This window comes from Scyliorhinus torazame, chromosome 11, assembly GCF_047496885.1.
Source record: "Scyliorhinus torazame isolate Kashiwa2021f chromosome 11, sScyTor2.1, whole genome shotgun sequence".
Taxonomy (NCBI): domain Eukaryota; kingdom Metazoa; phylum Chordata; class Chondrichthyes; order Carcharhiniformes; family Scyliorhinidae; genus Scyliorhinus; species Scyliorhinus torazame.
Genome location: NC_092717.1, coordinates 188,585,801 through 188,612,856, shown reverse-complemented (window position 1 = coordinate 188,612,856; position 27,056 = coordinate 188,585,801). Strand labels below are relative to the sequence as shown.

The following is a 27,056-nucleotide window of genomic DNA, read 5'->3' as shown; positions in this document are numbered from 1 at the left end:
CAAAGTATCTTGGGCGAGATTCTCCGACCCCCCGCCGGGTCGGAGAATCGCCAGAGGCTGGCGTGAATCCCGCCCCCGCCGGTTGCCGAATTCTCCAGCACCGGATATTCGGCAGGGGCAGGAATCGCGCCGCGCCGGTTGGCGGGCCCCCATGCGCGATTCTCCGGCCCGGATGGGCCGAAATCCCGCTGCTAAAATGCCTGTCCCGCCGGCGTGGATTAAATCACCGACCTGACCGTCGGGACAAGGCGGCGCGGGCGGGCTCCGGGGTCCTGGGGGGGGTCGCGGGGCGATCTGGCCCTCGCGATCGGCGCCCACCGATCCGCAGGCGGGCCTGTGCAGTGGGGGCACTCTTTTCCTTCCGCCTTCGCCACGGTCTCCACCATGGCGGAGGTGGAAGAGACTCCCTCCACTGCGCATGCACGGGAATGCCGTCAGTGGCCGCTAACGCTCCCGCGCATGCGCCGCCCGGAGATGTCATTTCCGCGCCAGCTGGCGAGGTACCATGGGCCTTTTCCGCCAGCTGGCGGGGCGGAAATTCGGCCGGCGCGGGCCTAGCCCCTTAAGGTTGGGGCTCGGCCCCCAAGATGCAGAGCATTCCGCACCTTTGGGGCAGCGCGATGCCCGACTGATTTGCGCCATTTTGGGCGCCAGTCAGCGGACATCGCGCCGATACCGGAGAATTTCGCCCCACATTCCCAACTGCAGAACAGCATTTCACTCTAATGCCTCAGACCAGTCATGCTGGTAATCCTTTTGGTTGTAGAGATTTATGCTGTCTCTTGTAATTGGAGCTGGCATGACTTTAGCAAAATTCAGATTTGTTTTATGACCTTAAACAGCCAGAAGGGGAAGATTACTTTCATTAATCACACACTAGATTTGAGCCTGGGCCTGAAAAGATGATGACGGCTAATTCAACAGGATGGCACAGCTCACCCACCCTGGAGCATCAAAATTTCAGAAGACCCCCCCCCTTCCATAAACACAATCTATGTCTCCTTTTCTAATATTCAACTTACAAATTTGAAAAGATCCCCCTCCCCATCTATAGATCATTCCCTCATTCTGTGGCTTCCGAATTTTAGAAGCGAGAAGGATGAAGACAAAACACATTTGAAAAATAATTCACAATTCATTTATTTCCAAAATTCTCTTGCTTTTGTTATACCAAGGTGTTAAATAACTTAAATACATCCTCCACAGTCACTCTGAAGAATCAGTACATTTACCTACAAGCTATGCACATGAGGTAGAAACAAATAATTTAGGCTCCATTAGACTCTGTGAGAAAAAACACACATAACCTGGGTATGTTAGTGTCAGGAGTGCAATGGCCACAAGATTGGTTTTCTTTTTCCACTTTCCATTCAGCTAAATTTGCAATGTACGCACAGCAAAGGACTCCATCCCAATATTCCAGATTTCTGCACCTTGTCTAACTGGGTTATATATATGCTCATTAACATTGCAGTGCAGTACCAAGGGAATGCTGCATTGCCAGAGGTGTTGTCATTTGGATGAAATGTTGAGTCTAGATCCCATTTGCTTGTCCAGTTGATCATTATAAAGATCTCCTTGCGCGACCAGAAGGAAATCAGGGAGCTTTGCGTGCATCAATTGGTTATTCAACTCATCACTGTTTCTGCAATCGCATTTGCAAAATAACTGTCGTGTTTAACAAGTGATTGTATTTTAAATTCATTACAACTAAAAGTAACTTGCTAACAGTCCTTCAAAATCATTTGCCAAACACAAAACCGGCAATTTAGAAGGAGACGATCAAGAGGTGCATGGAAACACCATCACCTTGAGGTTCCCCTCAAAGTCACAGATCATTCCCACTTGGACATGTATTACCATTAACTAATCATCACAGGGTAAATAACCTGGAATTCTCAACCTAGCTGTGATGTTAGGATGCATAGAATGTATCAGTTCAAGCAGGCCCATCACCACCTTCTCAAGGGCAACTAGAGATGGGCAATAAGTGGCAGCCTTGTCAGCACTGCCCATTATTTTTAAAATATGAACTGGTTTGAAATATTTCCCAAGCGAAAGTCATTTTTCTGATTTCTTCTTTGGTGTTGGGGCACTGCGACTTGAAACTTTCAAGGGTAGGGCTGTGAAAGGCACAGACTGGCTTTTTGAAGCCCAACCCATGAGAGCAAAATGTTCACTGCACAAACACGTAGAATGAAGCCCATGTGGCAATCCCTAGAGTGAGGCAAGTTCGGAATCCCATTTTAAAAATGCCCCCTTTTATCACTGCTTCAAACTGTTGGGATACTACATAGTATCAGAGGTTCCATCAAAATAACTGCATTGGAATATAGCAGAATGTTCTCATTTGACTCTATCCAATATTAATATTGCTCCCCAATGAATGTGGTTGTGGCCATATTATACATTCACATCTATTTCAACCCCCTTTGTTTCAAACTGTCAAATATTGAAATAATAGGCTTTCAAATGGCCCACGTTGCAGGCTGCATCCATTGTGCAATGATGAACAAAGCCCCAATGGACAGAGGTATACTTAATGGTGAGAGTTTGGCTCTTTGCTCAGGAGCAGGTAACACTGGGTGCAAGTTATTTTGAGACAAGTTCCCTGCCCTCACCCTGCCCACTGCACTCCTTCTGCCACTCTTTCCAGTGAAGGGAAAATTTCAAATTCACTACAGGTGAGCGGTACTTGTTTAATAATGAATTGGAGATGAATAGAGATAGGATTAACACATAGTAATAATAATAATCTTTATTGTCACAAGTAGGCTTACAGTAACACTGCAATGAAGTTACTGTGAAAAGCCCCTAGTCGCCACATTCCGGTGCTTGATCGGGTACACAGAGGGAGAATTCGGAATGTCCAAATTACCTAACAACATGTCTTTTGGTACTTGTGGGAGGAAACCGGAGCACCCGGAAGAAACCCATGCAGACACCACACAGACAGTGACCCAAGCCGGGAATCAAACCTGGCACCCTGGAGCTGTGAAGCAACAGTGCTAACCGCTGTGCTGCCGTGTCTGTTGGGATGGACTTAATATGGTTCTAGGCCTTTACTCCATCAGTAAAAAGTTCCGAACTGTTAGGGCCAAATCATCCAGCAATATTCTGTAGTGTGGACTAAGAAATAAAATCAAAACAGCAGATCAATCACCAAACAATGTCGGGTACTGTTTGAGATACAGGCCTTTCTATCAGAAACTAGAATCCTTCCTAAATATTCTCAGGTGCTGGCAATTCCCTCCTGTGTATTTACAGAAATTTTGGTTATTACAGATGTTCAATGTTTGTTTTTCTCATTTTGTCTCCACCGCCTGACCATATCCTTGAGGCATTCTCGTCTACTGGTCACTCTGGTTTAAGGTGTCTGAAGTGGTGGAGATTCGGGAGGAGGCAGGTCAACGAATTAGTGAAACCGTGGGAACTGTCTTGGAAAGAGAAAGACTGCAACCATTGCACCCCTAATTAATGTCAGTATAAAGTATATGTGCCGCACTAACTGAGACGTATTAATACCACAGGAGAACAGGAGAAAACTCAGTATTTACAATTTACAAGAGCAAAACATATCCACATTAAATAGTATATATTTAAATAATTACAGAAAGCATCCAGGTTCAGTGCGAGAATCTGCTTTAAAGTCACACAGCAACCCTCATCCTCCCTCATATACACCTGCAGCCTCGCATTTACACTCCCTTCCATACATATACAGCCCAACCCACACATACACATCCTCACCCACACACAGATACACCCCTGCTCACACAATGCATAAAAACAAACACATAGGACCTCAGATTCTTCCCACCTTCTCACTTTTGGGGGAGAAACACTATTTCAATGCATTACCCCCATGGAACTCCTCCCTGTGCTCGTTTAATGAAGGGATTAATCCATTTTGTTTCCTCTAGAGGTGAGTAACAGTTATGAATATTGCAGACCACAACTTGCACCCTTCATACAGAAAGTATCTCAATGCACTAAACATTCGGAAGTCAAAAACAAAAGGCGCCGTGCATCCATGGATTTGGATGGCAAGCCAATGTAATTGTCCTGGCGAATGATGGAAGGGATTCAGTGGGTGGAGTCAAGAAAATGAGCTGAGTGATGGAATGTGCGACAGGAGGAAATCACAAACACAACAGCAGCGAGTTCGTAGGGGTGTTTGAGAGTGAGGCCAAGAATGTTGAAGGCAGCTTAGATGAGCAAGAGGAGCCAATGATGAGGGTGATGGAAACTCTGGATACAAACTCATTAACCCTCATACATTGAGGCTTGGACCTCAATTCTGTCAAAGATAAGCATGTCAATTGTAATAGAAGACTGAGTTTTAATATTTACCTGAATGCTCTGTCCAACTTGATCCAAATTTGACTAAAAAATGTGGAAAAAGTTTATTGCTATACATTTAATAATTTTCTGGTTGAGTCTTCCGAAAATACTATTGCCTGTCATTCATCATAAATTAGCCAAAGATACAAATGAAATCAGACCACCTTTGGCTCAGTCGGTAAATGTGTTGCTCCATGCCTTTGCTACCTCTTATCGTGACTATTCAAATATTTTCCTAGACAGCCTCCTACTTCCACACTCCATAAATTTAAGCTCATTCAAAACCCTGTTGCCAATGTCCTATCCCCCCACTATCCCGGTCTTCCTCCAACTATATTGGTTCCCAGCTCACTAATGCGTTGATTCAAAAAATTCTTAATCTTGGATTCACATTCCTCCATGGCTTTGCTGCTCACTATCTATGTATCTCCCTTCAGACCCGAAACCCTTTGAGAACTCTACATTCCTCCTAATCTGGCCCCCATTTCCATTGCCCTGTCACTGGCCGATGGCCTCAGCCATAAGCTCTGGAATTCTCTCCCTAAACCTCTCTGCCTCTCTTCCTCTTACTTTAGGTCTCCCCTAAACACAGTTCCTCAGCTCCCTCAAAAGTTCCTCCTTGAACAGCCTACAGAGCTAGCCCATTTGGCAATAGGAAATCTACATTAATCTCTCTCCAACAAAATGCTCCTTGAATTCTGGATCCTCATTTACTGCCCAAGAATTAAAGGCATGATTGTGCATGATTCCGAATTATTTTCCTACTTTTGTCCCACGTTCTCTCATTTCCCAAGCTGGAGGACTCAGCATTTGCCTGTTGACTCCAATCATAAAGAGTGGATCACTTCAATCTCAAAGTGTTTAAAATGGATATCATGCTGGGCACTCTACTCTATCAAGTGGCAAAGCTGGGTAGATCTGCGGATTTCCTCTCACTCCGATAGGTGATTTTGACAATGGTTTGAATGAATTATTCGATGGTCAGGTTTCATGGGGACCTCGGCATAACTTCAGATTCTTAGACAGTGTGTGGACAATTGTACTCCTCTAAATGACTGAATGGTCGCTATCACATGGGTGATACCATTCCAGTAACCTGAACACTACCACAAGTTGGGGTTGGGGCTTCTTGGTATTACTACGAGGAAAGTTAGGAGGTGAATTCTCCAATCCACACAGGTTATTAGACACAAGAGGGCTGACTATCATCAGAACCGAATAATAGAATTTACAGTGCAGAAGGAGGCCATTCGCCCCATCGAGTCTGCACCGGCCCTTGGAAAGGGCACCCTAATTAAGCCCACACCTCCCCCTTTCCCCAGAACCCAGTAACCCACAAAACCTTTTTTGAACACTAAGGACAAGTTAGCATGGCCAATCCACCTAACCTGCACATCTCTGGACTGTGGGAGGAAACCGGAGCACCCGGAGGAAACCCACGCAGACACGGGGAGAACGTGCAGACGCCGCACAGGCAGTGACTCAGGCTGGGAAACGAACCAGGGACCCTGGAGCTGTGAAGCAACTGTGCTAACCACTGTGCTACCATGCCACCCACGAAGGAACAAAGCTGAAATACAGACCCCGCTGCAGCCTGTTTCTGTGTATGGACAGAATGTACAAATGGAATGTAACTGTGGGCTCTCCAAACCTCTGCGATGATTAAACGAGAACTGTAGTCTTCATACCAGTATAGACAATTCTGGCTCCACAATTTGCCTTATTTTCCTTTTGTCCATTAATGAGCAGACAATTCATTCCAAGACCTTCCCCTGAACAGTCCACCCAGGCTGTTATCTGATGTATAAGCCCCAAGAGGCAATTTGCTGAATGGATTTTAAACATACATGAACCACCCCATTTCCCTATCACTTCCCCAACATACAGCTCACCCAAGTCGCTGGACTCACTTTGAACGCATGCTTCTGTTTGGTGCATACAACTATAATATCTTTCATAGGTGACAACATCTGTCTGAATTCAATGTTATGACTGCAGTAAGGAGTCTTATTATTGAAGTGTTGCAAGTACTATTTAGTGGTGTTTAATCAAAGCCTCTGCTCTGTTGTTTTAATTCCTTGCTCTCGTGTTTGTTTTTTAAACATTCTTTTGGTTAACAGTTATCCACTGAGCTGATTTGGAGGAAGATTTCCTTGGCTCACTGTGTATTAGAGATGTAAATCTACTGGGATGATCTGTGGCTTCATCAATAATGGACGATGTCTCAAAATCTTACATTTAGGTTTTACTGTTGTCACCAACACACGGTGACCAGAGACAACCTTTGCCTTATATGTTTCCACACACCACCAACACACAAACACACACACACACATTGCACCCCTTCCCTCCCACTAACATTTACATATTTTATAATATATAAAATATATATTTATGATTAGAACTGACCGGTTCTGTGACCGTGATACTATGGGTTACAGCAATGGGCACACTTTTATCAGCCAGTGGTGCATGGTGGTAGAAGGTTAAACTAAAGCCCTTCAAATACTTCTACCAGAGTCGATATACTCTGCACTGTGCTCGTCATTTATAACACACCCCGCAATAGTATGGGTCTGCGTCATCTTTATTTTTGCCTTTTTCTAAAAACAATTTGGTTTATGGTCGACATCTTGGTGTCAAAACACATTTAAAATCACTAAGGGACAACCTTCTTCAGATGTTTTTCTGTCAGCTCCAAATTACTGTCCTCTCTCTCTTGAAGGCACTGACTGGTGAGCTGTGGTTCCATTAGCATCATCTGCCCTTAGGTGCCTCATGCCAGATGGAGTTTTTCAATCAAACTCAGGAGAAATTGCAACTGAGCCCAGACTTGTACTGAACCAACATCTACACACACACATGAGTGCCTGCCAGTTGGGAGTCACTGGTAGCAAACTGGAGCAGAAACACTTCGATTTTTTTGGCTCTGTCCTTCTAGTCCAGAGGCACGGAGGCCAATGTAGCACCTCTCAGGGTTTACTGGCTGAGATCAGCTTACTCAGGGAATGAAACCCTGAACCTATCTGCTTTGCATGCTTCAGTTCCATACATGGAACTTAGCCATTGAAGGAATGTTTAGTTCCCTGGCACACTATGATCTACAGGAAATAATACTAGGGTGTGTTATAAGTAAGCATATAGCACATTAATAACAGTTATTACAAATATCTATCAACATTTTTGATAATTCTATACAACTAATATGAGGCTTTTCACCACAATCTGCATGCACTGATCCCTCGATCCCCATTTCCACTCTCGATGAACGTAGCTCTTTTCATTGGTTTTTAAATTGCTTTGGAAGACCTATTCCCAGTGTTGTTCAGCCATATCTTACTGAATTAATTTGGCCCAAGTGGTTTCCATGTCGTCATCCAAAGTATATCCAAAGAAACCATCTTGAGTATGTTCTGAAACCCAAGGTGCTAGAAATCTTGGTGTGGATCGATGTACTGTCAAATGATCTGATGCTACATGACACTGTGTCCGAATGAATGATACCAATCTGATGTGAGATGTACAGGCAGTGTGGAATGGGGCTTCAGCAGAGCAACAAAAAATAGTTTCAGTTGCTTATCAGTCCAATATTTACCAATTTCTGGATAAAAATTAGTCACTTTTGATTAGAATTAGATCTAACCAGACATTTGATCCTTCAACATTGGATCGGCATTCTAATTGGATCCCATGAACTCAAGCCACCCATTTAATCATTTTAAAAGTCGATGCAATGCTGATGTTCTGCCATCAGAGATGTCGGCAGCTGACTTAGTGAATACTATTTACAAGGCATGCTTGTAACACATGGAAAGCTTAAGTTTCAGAGGATGAGGCACAATGGCGTTTCATCTTCCTGCTGATCCTTGGTTTTTGCAGTCTGGTCACTTCAGTTCCCAATAGAGCTACTACTATCTGAAACCATCTTTCAAAAAATAGGGGTGTCTGGGTTAAATAGCAGTTTGTGAACATGCATGGTGATACGTCAAATTGTTAAAGTAGAGTGTGGAATATGCAATTACTGTCAGTTGTTTGGACCGCCATGCAATTAAATCCACTTAAACACAGTAGATTAGTATCAGAGACCAGCGTTTCCAGTGACATGGTCCACCATGTCTACATAAAAGTCTGCCGGTCTTCAGTCTGAAGAACCACAATAATAGGAATAAAATCTACTCCTCTCTGCATCCAACAGCCTTCCATAGTCAAGTCTGTGCATAATCTTATAAAAGCTCGTTAACTTTATTGGCTAGTGTTTTTCTTCTGTCATGTATAATTGAGCCATGACAGTCGTAGAGTGAGAATGATGTTCTGACTATTCCTCCAGCTGACAACTGGAGAATCCTGAACTTTCGACTGCGATGTCCATTTTCAATTTGGTTTCCACTGAAGGATACCCTGGGATGGTACACCACGATAGTCTTTGGATCCTAGTAGACGATATTTAAGGTAAGTAGTTGAGAAACTATTAGCCACATTTCTAGTCTGGTTTGCATCTCAAATCTTTTACATGTGTAAATCCTGTTTTCCTAGTACCTCAAACTGCCTGTTCAGCAGAAGACCACAGGCTATTGGCGAACATTTAGCTCACAGGCCTTGTTTATTATGAATACCACAACGTAATGAGATCATTACGTCATTGAAGCGTGGGAACCCACAGCCGTACTCTGGGGCCACATAACAGTCTAGAGTTCACAATTTATGGCCATTTTGTATGAGCTGTTTCACGCCAATTAAGATTAATCTGGGATGGTCCCAGACCCAATATAAACAGATCATTAATGTCTATTGGCATGGATCCTACTACACAGTGAGCCTGTATCTTCTGGGAACCTGACAATTAACAGCCTCTGGAGTGAGGAGACTTTCATCTACCTGACGCCTCAGCTGGATTCAAATGCACGTCCCAGGAATGAAAGGACCTGAACTTATTAGCACGCTTCTCTAAACCCTTTACATGTATAAAAGCTGCTTTGTCTGGCTCCTTGTTCTAATTGCACTATCGAGACCCATTTTCTTTTAACAACCCAATCTGAACCCTGCAGAACAAACATGAAAACCAAGTGACCCTTCGGAAAAGGCATGTTAAGGTTAAGGAAAGCTTTGCCAAGAAATTGCGAGATTCTAAATAAATCCACAAAATGTCTCATGATTTTTCCTTCTCATTACTCCTCCTAGTCCACACTCCCACCCTCCAACCCCGCCATTCTTCTCAGTGGAGTGCAATATGCTAGGAACAGGCCACCCATCACCTTGCTATTATTCTTCCAGCAAATGGCACAGTGTAGTGATTTGGAATGATGAGTCATGGTCCACTGCCCCCTCTCTAACCATGGTGCACTGCTATCATTTTACCCAATTGAGATCAGCTAGTTCAGAACTGAGGAATTGAGCTTCAGCTACTCAAAGGGTAGTTCTATTCACCAACTCGTTTTATTTGTGTTCACTTCACATTTTTATCACGTCCTTGAGACACTGGCTCTTGCTGGGACATCAGATGCAAGTAGCTGATCCTCTCTGGTACTTCACACAATATTTATGGGAGTTGTCCCAGTTAAACCCAGACCTACCCGCAGGTACATTTCCAGCAAGAGGTTACTGGAGAGCATTCAGAAATCGACACTTCCTTTCTCCTAGTCCTGGGGTGTTTAAGTAGTCCTATCTGTATCTTGGTGGAGATTAGTTAATTCAGTATGGACAGAAAATTAAATCAGAGTCTTCTCTGATCTATATGGTTCATCACAATATCAAATATTACATTACTCCCTAACACTCCAGCATTCTATGAAGCTATGTAGGGTGCAGTTTACATAAAATAAGTGTTGCACAATTATGCCTTGGGCATGGCCTGAATTCCCACCAAATATATGACATATTTGGGTTGTGGCTGTACCTTTTTGGTAATCCTTTACCCAATCAGATTAGGCTTCTTGTTGCACAATGTCCTTTAAAATAGCTTCTTTACTCTTCTGCTCTTCGGCCCAAATGGAGCCTGCTGGCTTTTCCGTCTCAACCATTCTCTCTAATATTTAGAAAGTTCCCATGTAACATCAATAATGAACTAACTGAATATTAAGTAACATGCAATGGACCTTTAACAGGCCCAATTGTGAGCCATTGGAAGTGAATTTTGTAGATTCTGGCCAGTGGGATAACTACTGAAGACCTTGTTGGCATGATCACTTGCTGTTGACTTGTGAAATGCTTAAGGTGGTCCATCATATCCAGCATGTTGCAGTGAACTGGTTTGCTAAGAATGAGGCATTGCACCTTTCAATATTTATCTATGTTCTGTGTTATTTTACTTTAGAACTTGGCTCTTTGAATCCAAGAGGTGGTGTGTAATGCACTTTATACATTTGATGGATGTTGAAAACAGAATTCACTGTGCATTTTTTTTTAAAAGACGATTGGGATTTGTTGCAGTATTTCCTCAGGCAGAACTTTCCTATTCCTCGCCGTGGATCCCCAGAGCCTTTTCCATTAAAAAGTGGAAGCTTTAGTCTTTGCAGGTGTAAATCTCTTCTCTTTGAGTACATTGCTTACACTCCACATAACAGCACCAGCGCACTTGGCACTGACAGGGTCGCGTCACCACTCGGCTCTGAGTATTGTGCCCTCGGCCACAGCAGATGCTCTCGCAGTTCTTGTCCTTGTAGCACTTGCGCGTTGCAGTGCCTGGTGAGTACTTGCTCGGCCGGCAGAAGCTCGGCGAGTCGTCGATATAGACCAAGTCAGTAGTCCTTGGAATCTGGTTCTGTTGGTGGTGAGCAGCAGCCACGGTCTTTTTTGGCGGTGTAATCTCTCCTTCTCCAGTTGCTTCGTTGGTCGTGCTGCCCACCTTGAGTGAAGTCTCGTACTTCAGCTTCAGTAACTTGCCAATCTCATGGAAAGGGGACAGCTGCCTCCAGCAAGTCCGAACGGTGCAGGAACCAGAAACACCATGGCACTTGCAGGTGGTCTCCACCCCCGACTTGATAACCTGCAGACGAGACACAAACACAGACATCAGTCAACATAAAAAGACCATTTGTGGCAATGCAGCAGTAGGAAGCACATTGGAAGTCAGACCATAAGACATAGTAGCAGAATTAGGCCACTGGGCCCATCGAGTCTGCTCTGCCATTCAATCATGGCTGAAAGTTTTCTCATCCCCATTCTCCTGCCTTCTCCCCATAACCTCTGATCATCTTATTGATCAAAAACCTATCTATCTCTGTTTTAAAGACACTCAGTGATTTGGCCTCCACAGCGTTCTGCAGCAAAGAGTTCCACAGATTCACCAACCTCTGGCTGAAGAAATTCCTCCTCATCTCTGTTTTAAAGGATCGTCCCTTTAGTCTGAGATTGTGTCCTCTGGTTCTAGTTTTTCCTACAAGTGGAAACATCCTCTCCACGTCCACTCTATCCAGGCCTCGCAGTATCCTGTAAGTTTCAATAAGATGCCCCCTCATCCTTCTAAACTCCAACGAGTACAGACCCATAGTCCTCAACCGTTCCTCATACGACAAGCTCTTCTTTCCAGGGATCATTCTTGTGAACCTCGTCTGGACCCTTTCTAAGTAGCGTTAGATTCATAGAATTATGCACCATTTGGCCCAAAGTAGTGATGCTGATTCAGGTTTTGCTCTCTTTGCTCCTTCCCCATTGTCCAGGAAAATTCTCTTTTACAAGTACGTATTTAATTCATTTTTAAAAGTTACTACGGAGTTTGCTTCCACTACTTTTTCAATCAGTGTTTTCAGAGCCACTCATAATGTAAAAAAATGGCTCCTCATTTGGTTACCAACCTTTCTGGCAGTGGAAAAGTTTCTTTCCATCGACTCTATCAGAGAGAAATCCCAGCTTTTCTAGTGTCTCCACATTATTGAAGTCCCTGATCACTGGTAGAGTTCTAGGGAATTTCCTCAAAATCATCTCCAAGGCCTTGACATCCTTTCTAAGGTTCGGTGCCCAGAATTGGATACAATATTTCAATTGAGATCCAACCAATGATTTATAAAGGTTTAACACAGCTTCCTTGGAGAGTTTTCCCTGAAAGGACTATTCCATTCCAAAACATCAACAGGCAATATTTCTGTGGCAATTGTTGCCAGAGTCCACAGTTACTTTAGCAGGCCAGGGGCAGAAGCAGAAGTGGCCAGTTATGTCAAATTCCTCCCCAGAGCTTCTAATAGGTTTTTGCAGAGATCGTACCGCCTCAGGGTTGAGACATTAGCATCAGGAAATGAAACTTTATCAGCCTCTAATATTTCTGAGGTCATATATGGGATGGTTAGAAGTGGACCTCCCTCTACTCGACCTCAATGAGACAGACGTGTATTTATTTAGCATCTGTCATAATCTCAGGATGTCTCGCAGTGTGGCACAGCTAAGTGAGTACTTTGTGAAATGTAGTCACTATGTGATGAAGGACATGCAGTAGCCGATCTATGCATAGTAATATCCCAGAAACAGCAGATAAATGACAGCTATGCAGTGATGGTACTTGCTTCATTTGTGAAAAGAAAAGGATTTATTAATAAGAAAACAGCAGTTTCATGGCTGCACCTAGCTCCCTACATGTCTCCTGATGAAGAGAGGACTCCAGCCCCTAGGGTGATTTCCCACTCTAAATCCCAATTGGTCACCCAAGCCAGGTAACATTGTGCTGTGTTGCTCTTAAAGGAACAATCACCACACATTCCTCCACTTTTAACTCTTTTACACAATCTTCGATAGCCAATCCATTCGGTCCCAAATTCCACCCATACATTATAAATGCAAATTGGACAATTATAAATATGGGGTGCGATTTAACACCCCAAAAACAGACCCCCGATTTTGGATCTGCGTAGCACCTGCAGTGCTGAGAACGACCCCGCTATCAAACTGGGACTGTTTTTTTTCTGGCCTCGGTTGGCAACGCTCCACCGAGATCGCACTTAACTCACTTCCTCCACTGACAAGCTCATCAGTGCAGAAACAGATGGGGGCGTAAATGCTACCCCAATCTCTCAACCTCCTGCGGACTTCCCAACGCAGTCTTCACCCACCAAATGCCCTGACGTACCTCTATGGGAGTCTCCCACCCCATCTCTGAAAGGCAGGGCATCCATTGCCCGATCCCTGGAACAAGCAACTGGCACGCGGGCACTTTGGCACTGCCATCCTGGGCCGCCCTTGTCAGCCTGGCAGTGTCACCCAGGTAGTCTCAGGGTGGCACTGCCATGGTTTCTGGATGGCAGAAGTGCCAGGGTAGTGTTGTGTTATTCTTCTTCATGTAGCATAAGCTGCTTCCTTGATGTATACTCTAACAAAGGAAGGTTCAGACTTGGAGATAGGTTTAGCACATTTATTGAACAGTTAACAATTCTCCTACTTGAGCTTGACTCTCCTGCTAATCTTACTATAGTAATTCAATCTAACTAACCAGTCTGCTCTCATCCATGTGGTGGGTGTGATGCTTCCTGATCTTCCCCTATCTCTCTGAATGTCACCTGTGGAAAGAGAAAGAACATGGGTGCCCTGTCCTTTTATATGGGTAGCCCCCTTGGGGTAGTGTCGCCTCTGGGTGTGTCTTGATTGCCCATTGGTCATGTCCTAACTTACTGACCTATTGGTTGAATGTCTGTGTGTCATGTCGTCTCTGGTACTCTCTCTAGTGTTTATTTAGTCCTAGTGTATCTACATTAACCCCTTGTGTATTTACAGTGATGCATATCACCACATCCCCCCTTTTTCGTGTTACATATTTTGTGTACTGCGTTAAAGAAAATTGAACAAAATAGATAGATAAGTGATGACATGTACAAATCATGATGACAGTGGTGATTATACAATACCAAATAATATTTTTGAGTCCAAAGTTCATGAATTAATATGGTCGAGTGGCTTTCTTGTTTTGTTGTTGAAGTGGTGATGTTGATGGTGGCATGTCCTTGTGAACGCCATGAGTGTCCCTGTACCCAAGGAACCAAGAAGTCATCAGGAGGTGTGCAAATGGTCAAAGCACTTTGTTGTCTGATTTGGACTCTTTTTTTTCTATGCTTGTGGTAGCGATGCAGTATGTCACCTGTGTCGTCCAACCGGGACTGTTTCTTGTGATTGCGATATTGATGCAGTATGTCATCTGCTTTGAAAGCTGGTTTGCTTGTTCATAGTGGTGCAAACTCATCTGCCTTGAAAGCTGGCTTGCTTGTTTGTAATGGAGCAAACTTGAATCGGTGAGATTTGCTATCATGCCATGGTATGGCTGTACTCTTGCCAGTGTTAGGAGCTGAGCTGTTACATTGTCCCGCATTTGCAGAGTTGTACCATGTCGTACCAGTCATTGTTCCAGCGATGTCGTTTTCATCATGCGTGTTATTGATGTTGGTGCCTTTGGTACGCTTCTTGTTGTTGTCTTTGTTGCACTCAATGACGACACTGAGTGGAGAATTCGAGTCCTTCACAAAGTTACTTGTGGCAGTGTCCTTTGTGGCCTCTGCTGTTTCATTGAGCGTGCCATCTCTGATTCCTCGGCGCTCCCCATCTGGAGTCATGTCCGGTTCACTGGAATCATCTTCAGCTTGTCGATGCTCCCCCTCTGGAGTCCTTTCTGGTTCACCTGAATCAGCTTTGCTTTCTTGACACACCCCATCCGGAGTCATTTCAGGTTCACTTGAATCATCTGAGGAGTCACTTTAATCATCTGAGGTGTCTTGATGCTCCCTGTCCGGAGTTAAAACGTTCAGGAATGCATTTCTTGTGGAGAGGCTCGAATGGATGAGGTTTGAATTAATGTGGTGTCACTGGAGTCACTAGTAACCTCACGTTGATCGTCGAGTGCCTCTGTGCATACTAGCGGAGAACTGTCAGTCTCGCTGTCATGTTGCACATCTTGTATGGGAATTGTGAAGCCTTTGTCACTTGTCGCACATACAGTGGGTAGACCTTCAGTGTCTTCTTGTCCGTTAGATGAGCTGGGTAGATTGTCAGAGTCTTCTTCTGGTGGCTCTAATAATCTGGGTAGACTATCATAGTCTCTTTGTTGTTCACGTGAGCGTGGTAGACTGTCATAGTCTTCTTGCTGTTCACTTGAGCGTGGCAGACTTGTATCATCTGCTGCTGGTTGCTCAGATAAGGTTGCTAGACCTTCATGGTCTTGTTCATGCAAATCCTGCACTCTGGAGTCTTGTGTTGCTTCTATCATGGAGTCTGTCAACGAGCTCGCCGTGGAGGCTTGTACCGCTCTCTTTGTGGAGTCTGACATCGTTTCCTGTGTGGAGTCATGCAGTGGCCTCGCTGTGGAGTCAATCTGTGCGCTCTCAATGGAGTCGTGCAGTGGTCTCGCTGTGGAGTCTTCCTGTGTTCTCTGTGTGGAGCCGTGCAGTGGTCTCGCTGTGGAGTCTGTCATCGTTTCTGTGTGGAGTCGGGGACTCTTCGTGGTGCATGGACCACTCTCTGTGTGGAGTCCGGGACTCTTCGTAGTGCGTGGACCACTCTCTGTCTTGTGTCGTCAGGCCGCTCTCTGTGGGCTTGTACCGCTCTCTGTCTCTAGGTGTCAGGCCGCAGAAGAATCCTGTACTTCTGGGTTAGGATATCGTGTGTGCTGGGCTGAGGATCCTCAAATCCGAAGAACTCGTCCATGTCTGTGTCGGATTCTTCACTGTACAACACATCTCGTTGCGGTTCGGATTTGGTAGTGAGGTCGCCACGTCCAATGATGAAATCATCGTCTGAGTCGTAGTCTTCAAGGACCAAATCATCACTTTCTGTGTTGGAGTTGTCATTGTGCTTGCGATGTCCAAAGAAATAATCAACGTCTGAGTCGTAGTCTTCAAGGAGCAAATCATTTCTTTGGGCGGTGCTAATTGCTTGTTGCCGGGTTCTGCGGAGGTTACTTTCAGCTACTGGTCGAAGTTCAGGCATTGTGCTGCCGTTCCAGGTGAAAGAATTGTGTTTTCCGGCTTTAACATTTTTTTTTCACTATTTTCGGGCATTTCCCCTTTAAGTGTGCGTGGTCCGGGGCCTCTGACATCATGACGCTTGTGACGTGGAGCGTAGGAATGGATTGCGCATGCGCAGATTGCTGTTCCTCTACTTTGCCCCATTTTCGCAACTGCATATGCGTGGCTTCTCGCGCATGCGCAAAACACTTTTGCCGGTACGCTTCTTTTGGGGAATTGCGCATGTGCAGCTCCTTTCCCAAGATGGCTGCCAATCAAATCTGCCGTTTTCTGCATTTCCAGGCCTACCTTCACCTCGTGGTGAGTATTGGCGCCTCTTTTACCGTTCTCTCTTGTGTTTTCCTTGCAGTATGCTTGAAACTTGTCCAGGACTGTCTAGAAGTCTCTCCTGTCTTGCCCTTTGGAGTACTTGAAGGTCTTGAAGATTTCTGCTGCATTTGCACCGGCAATGGTGAGCAGAAGCTTTATTTTCTCTGCATCCGCCACGCCATCTAGGTCGGACGCTACCAGGTAGATATCGAATCTCTGCCTGAATGCACGCCAGTTTGCACTGAGATTGCCATGGTACCTGAGCTGCTGTGGAACTGGAATCTCGAACATCTTGCCTGGGTGCTGTTGCTGGTAGTCACGGATATGTTGAGTTTAACTATATAGATTTAACAAGCACTCCTGGAACCATGTTGTGTTATGCTTCTTCATGTAGCATAAGCTGCTTCCTTGATGTATACTCTGACAAAGGAAGGTTCAGCTTTACCACATTTATTGAACAGTTAACAATTCTCCTACTTGAATTCGACTCTCCTGCTAATCTTATATTGTAACTCAATCTAACTAACCAGTCTGCTCTAATCAATGCGGTGGGTGTGATGCTTCCTGATCTGCCCCTGTCTCTCTGAGTGTCGCCTGTGGAAAGAGAAAGAGTATGTGTGCCCTGTCCTTTTATATGGGTAGCCCCCTTGTGGTAGTGTCATCTCTGGGTGTGTCTTGACTGCCCATTGGTCGTGTCCTACCTTACTGACCGATCTGGTTGAATGTCTGTGTGTCATGATGTCTCTGGTGCTCCCTCTAGTGTTTATTTAGTGCTAGTGTATCTACATTAACCCCTTGTGTATTTACAGTGATGCATATCACCACAGGTACCACCTTGCCCACAGCCTGGCACCCGGGGGCTTCCGATGGCCTGGGAGACCACCCCAGGTGCCGTTACGCCTGGTCCATGATTTGTGGACTAGTGCTAAACGGCACCCTGGTGAGGTCTTCCAGGCCTAATGGCTCGTTTAAACATGTAAATCTGTATCTCACCCGGCGAGGGCGAGATCGCGCTGTTTTGCGAGATCTCATTAGATCGCACGAGGTGTTCCGAGCATTACAAATCTTGCGAGAGGTCTCTTGTGAGATTTAATGGCCCTATCGCATCACTGAGTCAGGCATGATGAGGCATTTCGATCGTGCCTAGAGTCTGAGGGTTTTTTCTGCAACATAGAGTGGCGTAATTCTGTAGTCTGAGATGCTTCCACAGGATAGACATTACAGGAACTGCAATAACGAGTATCTCTTATGCTGTAGGCAATTCATTACTACTTGCTTCTACAGAGACATTAGTTATGTCCATAACAGGTTGATCAGGTGCTTTGGTGCTTGTGGGTTTGGAAACATTTCTAATTTTTTTCTCTTTATGTGGTCTTCTTCAAGAAGAACAGCCCAAGCTTTCTACAATGTATCTACGTGCAGAAGTCCCCAATCACTGGAAATATTCTCATCAATCCATTCCGAACTCTTCCCAAAGTGTGGCAACCAAAATTGAACAAAGTACTCCAGATGTGGCTGAACAAGTGTTTTATATATAGGCTCGTCATGACTTCCTTGCTTTTCTACTCTACGCAATTATTTATAAAGCCTTTATAGCATTCCCTCAACCTGTCCTGCTGCCTTCAACAATTTGTGCACAAACGGCACTTTCGGTGATGGCGGTCGGGAGGCCGCTCAGGAATAGGAATTTCGGAGTTTTAACGCCCGGTCCCAGGGGCAATGGAGGCTGAAAAGGCTGTAAGAAGGCACAGGGAGGAGAAATGTCCGAGTTTGGGAGAAAAACGGCCGTGAAAAAGGGGGTTAACAGAAGTCCGGCGGGGACTGAAAATGTCAGCGCAGGAACTGTGAGGAAAGCGGAGGCTGGAGCACCAGGGGAGGCCGCATCGCTCACAGCAGAAGAAATGACCAAGGTGATGGCTGTGGAACTTGAAAAACAGTTCACAAAGCACATGGAAGCGATGAAGAAGGAGATGGGGGTGGTATTGAAAGTGCTGGTGGAGGAGGCGATTGCCCCGGTGAGGGCGGCGGTATCAAGCGCAGTGGCGGAGGTGCAGGAGCAAGGTGAGACACTGAAGGAAGTGGAAGAGGCATTATCGCAGCACAGTCATCAACTCACCTTGATGGGGAAGGAGTTGCGGAGGGTGATAGAGACCAACAAGGGTCTGCGAGCCAAAATGGAACACCTGGAAAACCGATCCAGGCGACAGAATCTGAGGATTGTGGGTCTGCCCGAAGGAGTGGAAGGCCCGAGGCCGTCGGAGTATTTTGCTACGATGTTGGCGAAGCTATTGGGGAAGGGGGACGATCCCTCCCGATATGAACTGGATCGGGCTCATCAGTCGCGGAGGCCTATACCAAAGGCGAGTGAGCCGCCAAGAGTAGTAACTCTGTGTTTCCGTAGGCATAGTGTGAAGGAGAAAGTCCTGTGCTGGGCAAAGCAGAAGCGGTTGGTGCAGTGGGCTGGAGCTGGTATACACACATACCAGGACTTTACGGTGGAGCTGGCGAGGAGGCACGCTGCCTTCAGCCGGGTGAAGAAGGCACTGTACATCAGCAAGGTGCAGGGCGGCATAGTATATCCAGCTAAGTTGAGGGTGACCCACAAATCCAAGGACTTTTATTTTGGGATGGCGGAAGCAGCGGAGGAGTTTGTGAAGGCAGAAGGACTGTGGCAGAAGTGAGAAATGGTCGTGTACCGATGTAGCCTCATGTAACTTTATTTTTTTCACTGTGTGTTGGTGTATGTACTAAATGAGTCGACGCTGTATATATTTGGACAAGGGAAGAGATGGGAATTTCATTTGCAATGATGGTTCTTTGGGGCATGTGTGTGTATGCGGGGGTTGTGTGCTAAAGGAGATTTCTTGGTTTTCCTGGGACCGGGTAAGGGAGAAGGAGACCCGGGCGGGGGCCTCCACACTGGCCAGTTTAAGCCGGCCAGTGAATGGGAGTGAGGAGAGGGGAGGGGCTGCGACCATTGGAGCCTGGTAGAACAGGTTTCGGTCAGTCTAGCTGGGGTGAAAAGTTGGGGTAAGAAACCAAGGTTGAGGGGAGGGGTTTACAAGAGGAAGTGGATGGGAGGAGTCTGTGAGGTGGGTTGGGGGGGGGGGGGTGTCTACAATTCATGGGTGTCATTCATGGTACACTTGCGGGGAATGGATGTCATTGAATATTAGCGGGGGGGGGGGAGGTTGGGGGTTGGATTGTCTATGTCAATGGTGACCATAGGCGACTCCTGATTCCTTTTTCATTTTTCCATTTTTTCCCACCTTGGGAGGGTTGTTTTATTTGATGCTTATATTGTCAGGTGAGCCGTTGTTTAGGGGATGGTGGGAGGATGGGATCGTTGCTGTTATTAAGGGGATTGACATTGTAGTCATTACCGTTTACTGTTTGTTGGTGGGGTGTAAATCCTGAAGAAAATGGAGAATAAAAATATTTATTTTTAAAAAACTATTTGTGCACAAACACTCCAGGAGCTGGGGGCGGGATTCTCTCAGCCCGGGGCCGGGCCGGAGAATCCCCGCGACCAGTGCGAATCACGCAGAGCGGAGAATCGGCACCATCGGCGCCCGCGTGGTCAGCGCGGCGCCGGTCGGGGGCTGCTCTACAGGGGCCCCCTAGCGATGCTCGGCCCGGGATGGGCAGAACGGCCGTCGCAATAAACCCGAGTCCCGTCGGCGCCGTTCACACCTGCTCTCAGCCGGCTGAGGCCCCGCCGGCTGTGAGCAGGTGTGAACTGCGCTGGCGGGACCTCGGCGTGGAAGAATCTGGGGTGGCCTGTGGAGGGGGAGATTGACCCCGGGGGGGGGGGGGGGGGCGGCTCTGATGTGGCCTGGCCTGCGATCATGGCCCACTGATCGGTGGGCCGGCCTCTCGGGCTGGGGCCTCCTTTCATCCGCGCCGGCCCCTCTAGCCCTACGCCATGTTGCGTCGGGGCCGTCGCGGAGAAAGGATCCACTGCGCATGTGCGCGTTGGTGCCGGTGCCACTGCGCATGCACGGACCCTGCGGTGCTCAGTTCACACCAGGCGCAGCAGCTGGAGCGGCGTGGTCCGCTCCAATGCCGTGTTGGCCCCCAGTAGGGGCCAGAATTGCTTTTCCTGAGGCCGTGTTGACGCCGTCGAGAATGCGACGGTGTTTCAGACGGCGTCAACACTTAGCCTCAGGATCACAGAATCCCGCCCAGGGTTCTCCAAAAATGGGGCTATGTCCCCACGCGGGCGTAAAAACGCTGGCATTCTACTCCAGTCATTCCTTTAAAAAATATACAGCTATTCACCTACCTGCAGGGGGCTGGCAGGGCCCCGGAGTACTTGTTGCAGCTTTGGCTGCGGATACGGGCCCCACACTTCCGGTTGCGGGTCCGCTCATGCGCATGGCAGCAGCCTCCGGCAGCCGAGCTGAACACGATGGCGGACTCAGCTGGCGGACCCGGACCAACAAACAAGTTCCTAACGATCTGCCCCGCTCCATGCCATCTAACCCGCCTGATCACCGCCCCTGCCGCCCATAAGGCCCCCCCCCCCCCCCGCCCCGGTACTTGATCCCCTCGCCCCCCACCAGGGCAGCCGCGGGCTGAGTCAGCAGCCGCCACGCAAGAGTCCCGACCAGCCAGACATGGTTAGAACCACGCCTTCGGGAATTTGGCCTGTCGGGACTGGAGCATCACTGGGATGGGCCTCTGGCAATGGCTACCCAGCCGCGCTGCGTAAATCACGTGCGAGTAATTCTCCGGGGACCGGAGAATCGCGAGAGCGGAGCCGTGCCTGATACTCGCGTAAAAGTGGATTCTCGGCGCGGGGCTGCAGAGAATCCAGCCCCAGGCCTCTGTTTCTACACCGTGTGTAGAATTGCACCCTTTGGGCCGGATTCTTCTGTCTCGCCTGCAGCAAGATTGCCACAATCGGACCGCAGACCATATAAAGGTCCTCTGACCTTGGGCGGGAATTCCTGGTCGCCAGGCGGCCACGGCCGAAGAATCCCGCCCATTATTGTGTATTGCCTCTCCATTTTCCCTTCAAAGAAATGTATAAGTTCTTTTAGTTCTCTGTGGTACATCAAGTGTCACTCCATTCCGTAGCTTATCCTAGTAACTTATTCCAGGATAATGAAAAGCCTTGGCTTGACTTCTAATATTACTTGAAAGTTTTCATTCTTAATTTGGGTCCCTTGGAATTTGAACCATGGTTTTTGGTATAAGTCATTTGGATTTGATTTATTGTCACATGTACCGAGGAGCAGTGAAAATGATTATTCTGCATATAGTCCAGACAGATCGTTCCATACATGAAAAAAATATAGGACATACATAAATACACAATGTAAATACATAGACACAGACATCGGGTGAAGCAGACTGGAGTGTAGTACTATTCAGTACAGAAATGAAATGAAATGAAGTCGCTTATTGTCACAAGTAGGCTTCAAATGAAGTTACTGTGAAAAGCCCCAAGTCGCCACATTCCGGCGCCTTTTCGGGGAGGCTGGTATGGGATGTGTGACCAGTTAGTCGCTTCCTGAACTCAATGAACAGCTCCTTAGTTTTGCTGACGTTTAGGGAGATTGTTGTTGTTACACCACGTCACTAGGTTCTCTATCTGGCAAAAATATGAACCAGGTGATATCATGCATTCTGGGAAGCTTAGAGTAAGGTTTTCCTGTAATTTTCTGATGCACCCTCCTGATAGGGAAGGGCACTGGAAGCAGAAATATGTAATTTTACTCTTCACTTAACAGCTGGTAAGTGACAACCTTGAAATGGCATTGTGCAATATTGATACATGTAAGTGTTTTGGGTTCCTACGATCTTCCTCTGTCCAGTACAGGCATTGTTGGTGTATAATTTGATTTATTTATTGTCACGTACCGAAGTACAGTGAAAAGTATTTTTCTGCAGCCGAGGGAACGTACACAGTATGTAAATTGTAGACAAAAAGAATAATCAACAGAGAACATTGACAAATGGTACATCGATAAACAGTGATTAGTTACAGTGCTGACCAAGGGGCCAAACAAAGCAAGTACATGAGCAAGAGCAGCATAGGACGTTATGGCAACGCCCTATGGTTAAGGCAACATAAATTTCCAAAACTGAAATCCCCCGTATGAAATTCAATTTTGTTAACTTGTGCCTTGTTACCAAAAATAACCTGAAAATTTGTCAGATTCTTGTAAAAACAAACTTGGCTCACTAATATCCCTTCAAGGATGGCAACCTTTAGAAGAATAAGGGAAGATCAAATTGAAGTATATAGATGATTAAAAGGGATGGATTAAGTAGACGTGGAGCGGGTGCTTCCTCTGGTGGGGCATTCTAGAGTGAGAGGTCATTGTCTTAGGATAAGAGGTAGCAAATTAAAACGGAGTTAAGGAGAAACTAAGTTCTCCCAAAGGGTTGTGAATCTGTGGAATTCGCTAGCCCAGAGTGCGGTGGATGCTGGGACAGTGAGTAAATTTAAGGAGCAGTTAGACACATATTAATTGGTAATGGGTAAAAGGGTTATGGAGAACGGGCAGGATGGTGGAGTTGAGGCCAGGAGGAGATTAGCCATGATCGAATGGCGGAGCAGACTCGATGGGCTGAATGGCCTAATTCTGCTCCTAAATCTTATGAACCAGCCACCCCATCTGGTCTGTTTATTCATTCTTGGGATATGGGGGTGACTTGTAAGGCCGGAATTTATTGCCCATACCCAGTTGTCCTAGAAGACGATGGTTTTGGACCTTCATATTGAACTGTTGCAGACTGTGTCAGAGGTTCTCTCAAAATGCAGTTACGTCGGAAGCACCAGGATTTTGATCCAGTGATGTTCAAGGAATGGTGTTATTTATCCAGGTCAGGATTGGTGTAATTGCAAGGAAACCTGGTGATGCTGTTCCTAAGCACCTACTGCCATTGTTCTTGGTGGTAGAGCTGCAAGGCATCAAAATGGAGGCTGGCTCCAGCAGATCTCATGCCAACCAGCCAGTTTGGGCTGTACAGCATGCTGGAGAATAGTGGTTCTGTCAAAATGGCCTATTGCAAGAGTTGTTTGAGCCTAGGTTCATCTCCAGTGATCATTGCTATCTCAGAGGAGATGCGACCCCAGTTGCTCATCCCACGACCCCATCTGATGGCTGGGAACCCCTATGGTAGAAGTTGTGAAATTGCCTTGGGAGGGCTGCTGCAGTGCAGCGACAGAGCTCTAGTGGTGGAGAGAGTGGATATTTAAGACCACACGTTACTCCAGTTAGTTGGGGGAGGCTCACTACCTCCTTTGTCAAGATAAATGGCATGTGGGCAATGAATGCATCCCTGCAAGCATCACCAACACTCTGAGAACAGATAAGAAAATTAAACTGTTGGAAGTGGAGTTGTTACAGCTGCCAGACTACAGCTGGAAAAATTAGACACAAGTGTCTGAGGTTCTTGTTTCAGTGCAGAATTGTACAATTTCAATGCAGAAGCATTTGGATTAAATGTAATCAAACCTTCTTTTGGAGACCAAATACGAGACACCCTCATGAATAGAAAATGAAAACTGACACATATCAGCAGCAATTTCCCTTCCAAATCCTTTCAATTTACATCAGTTTGTGATATTGAAAGGGTTAATGTGGCGTTTGCACATTCACAGCTTTAGTTGCTGTCAAATTTACATTATTTCCTCTCTACCCCCATGCTCCCGATGGACTGCTCCACTGATGATGTCATGAGTTGACTCTCTGCCATGCTCTGTGCATTATCTGTTAACCCCATGATATCATCCAGTGGAAAAGTCTGTCTGAAAAACAGGGGAACAGTATTTGGCACAATGATTTAAGGTGTTGAACTGACATTTAGAAGACTTCATTAACCAAAAGGGATATTCCCATTCATTTTGTCCATCGTTTATCCTTTGGGCGATCAGAAAAATCAGCCTGATTTTCTTGCCATCATTTCTCCGTATCCAATTTATTCAATAAGTTTCCCATTTGAAAAAAAGGGGAGGCGGTGGTGGTTTACCAGTACTGTCACTGGACTAGTAACCCAGCGACCCAGGGGAACACTCTGGAACACCCTGGTTTGAATCCCAACAAGGCAGATGGTGAAATTGGAATTCAATAAAAATGTGGAATGTACTCTCTGGAACAGCCTCAGTTCAAGGGCAATTCGGGATGAGCAATAAATGCTGGCCAAGCCAGTGACACCCAGATCCCGTGGATGAATTGAAAACAAATATTAAATTACCCCATAACCTTCATAAGAATATGAGCAAAATTTATGCAGTTTGACCTCATAATTTAGCACTTCAAGCCCTGGTACCATTCTGTTGAATCTACCTTGTATCCCGTTCCAAGACTTTGAATTCAAAGCCCCAGAATTAATGGTCAACATTTCATTAGCTTTGTGATTGATTTTTATACCTGCACACTAGGTTTCAGTGGTTTGCGTACATAGGTACCCACAGAACCTAGGGCGGAATTCTCCGCAATCGGCGCGATGTCCGCCGACAGGCGCCAAAAGTGGCGCGAATCAGACCGGCATCGCGCCGCCCCAAAGGTGCGGAATCCTCCGCAGCTTGAGCGGCCGAGTCCTAACCTTGAGGGGCTAGGCCCACGCCGGACTGATTTCCGCCCCGCCAGCTGGTGGGAAAGGCCTTTGGTGCCCCGCCAGCTGGCGCAAAACTGACTTTGCCGGGCAGCGCATTCGCGGGAGCGTCAGCGGCTGCTCACGGCATCCCCGCGCATGCGCAGTGGAGGGGGTCTCTTCCGCCTCCGCCATGGTGCAGACCATGGCGAAGGCGGAAGGAAAAGAGTGCCCCCACGGCACAGGCCCACCCGCGGATCGGTGGGCCCCGATCGCTGGCCAGGCCACCGTGGGGGCACCCCCCGGGGCCAGATCGCCCCCCCGCCAGGACCCCGGTGCCCGCCCACGCCGCCTTGTCCCGCCGGTAAGAGAGGTGGTTTAATCCACTCCGGCGGGACAGGCATTCCAGCAGCGGGACTTCGACCCATCCGGGCTGGGGGTGAGGCCCGGCAACCAGCGCGGCATGATTCCCGCCCCCGCCGAATATCCGGTGCCGGAGAATTCGGCAACCGGCAGGGGTGGGATTCACGCCAGCCCCCGGCGATTCTCCGACCCAGCGGGGGTTCGGAGAATCCCGCCCCTGGTCTCTCACCATTAAGAAATTCCAATTTGTTTTGCTCAGATCCAAAGTGTACAACCTCAACACATTGAACTCCACATGCCATTCTTAGTCTGTCCACTTCCCTTTGTGCTTGCCCGTTCCTAAATATAGACAGTGCTTTATGACTGGATTTGAACTCAGTGGATATTATATGGCTGAGAGAATCAGCTGGGGAACCAGTAGACAACCCCCATTAATTACATGGAGGAGGCCTGACAGAATGAAGTGTCTATCAGGCACTTAACTGACCACAATCAGGCCACCCCCAGGATTGAAGACGCTGATGGGGGAAGGAAATCCCGCCAATTGTGTAGTGCCTGCCAGTCAGAGGGCGGCTGCTACTCTGTTGCAGGGTTCACTGGAAGCGGAAATGCACCCACAGGAGACATAGGTTCAGACATGAGGAGCAGCAAGGCCAAAAGTGAGGGGGGGGGGTGGTGAGGGGGCCAGGATGGGGGTCGTAAGAGGGGGTTACTGAGAGAGGGATGGTGGGGTGAGGAGGGTCAGAGGCAAAGGTGATGGTGTGGGGTGGGTTCTTTCAGTGGCCTTCCCGCTTCCCAATGTCAAGTCCATGGTTTCTTAAGATTCACCTGGTCCACTGGAACAGACCAGCTGGGCCTTGATTTAACATTTCTCCCAGCATCCTTCAGCCTGCACTATTGCTGTGCTCCCACAATACAGTACTGCAGTGCGAGCTTAAATTGTGAGCTCAAACTCTTTGTATGGGGATTGAATCTATGCCCTTCTGGACCTGACAGGGGAGTGCTTTCAACTGAGCCAAGATGACACATATGTACCAGTTGTGCCAAATATGCTGCCAGGCCTCCACCAATACCACTGTAAACGAGTCAACAGAAGTTTACTGTATGAATGGAACTCTTTTCAGTCATCGCTTCTCTCCCTCCCTGGCAGCACTGGGATGTCATTTGGCATTGCCCCATTGACAAGTTGGATGGAAATCCAATTGTGGAACTCCTGCAGATAGAGTATTATCCCTGCTATTCTAATGGATAGCATCGAGCTGCTGAAACACTGGTGTTTTATCGATGGATTGAGTACCCTTCAATCAGGAGTTGACGTGGGCGGCACGATGGCGCAGTGGTTAGCACTGCTGCCTCATGGCACCGAGGACCCGGATTCGATCCCAGACCTGGGTCACTGTCTGTGAGAAGTTTGCACATTTTCCCAGTGTCTGCGTGGGTCTCACCCTCACAACCCAAAGGTGTGCAGGGTAGGTGGATTGGCCATGCTAAATTGCCCCTTAATTGGAATTTTTATTTTTAAAAATCAGGGTTTGACAGGAGTATCAAAGGGAAATAACA

General features: G+C 46.9%; 1 protein-coding gene across 1 annotated transcript in view; it reads right to left on the bottom strand.

The window, feature by feature from the left end:
• Positions 1-1,115: 1,115 nt before the first annotated feature.
• wnt9a (wingless-type MMTV integration site family, member 9A) overlaps positions 1,116-27,056 on the bottom strand; it is a 110,759-nt gene continuing 84,818 nt past the window's right edge. Inside the window, exon 4 of the mRNA XM_072468185.1 lies at positions 1,116-11,326. Coding sequence (XP_072324286.1) covers positions 10,844-11,326 — 483 coding nt within the window. The 3' untranslated portion in view covers positions 1,116-10,843. The remainder of the gene's footprint in view (positions 11,327-27,056) is intronic.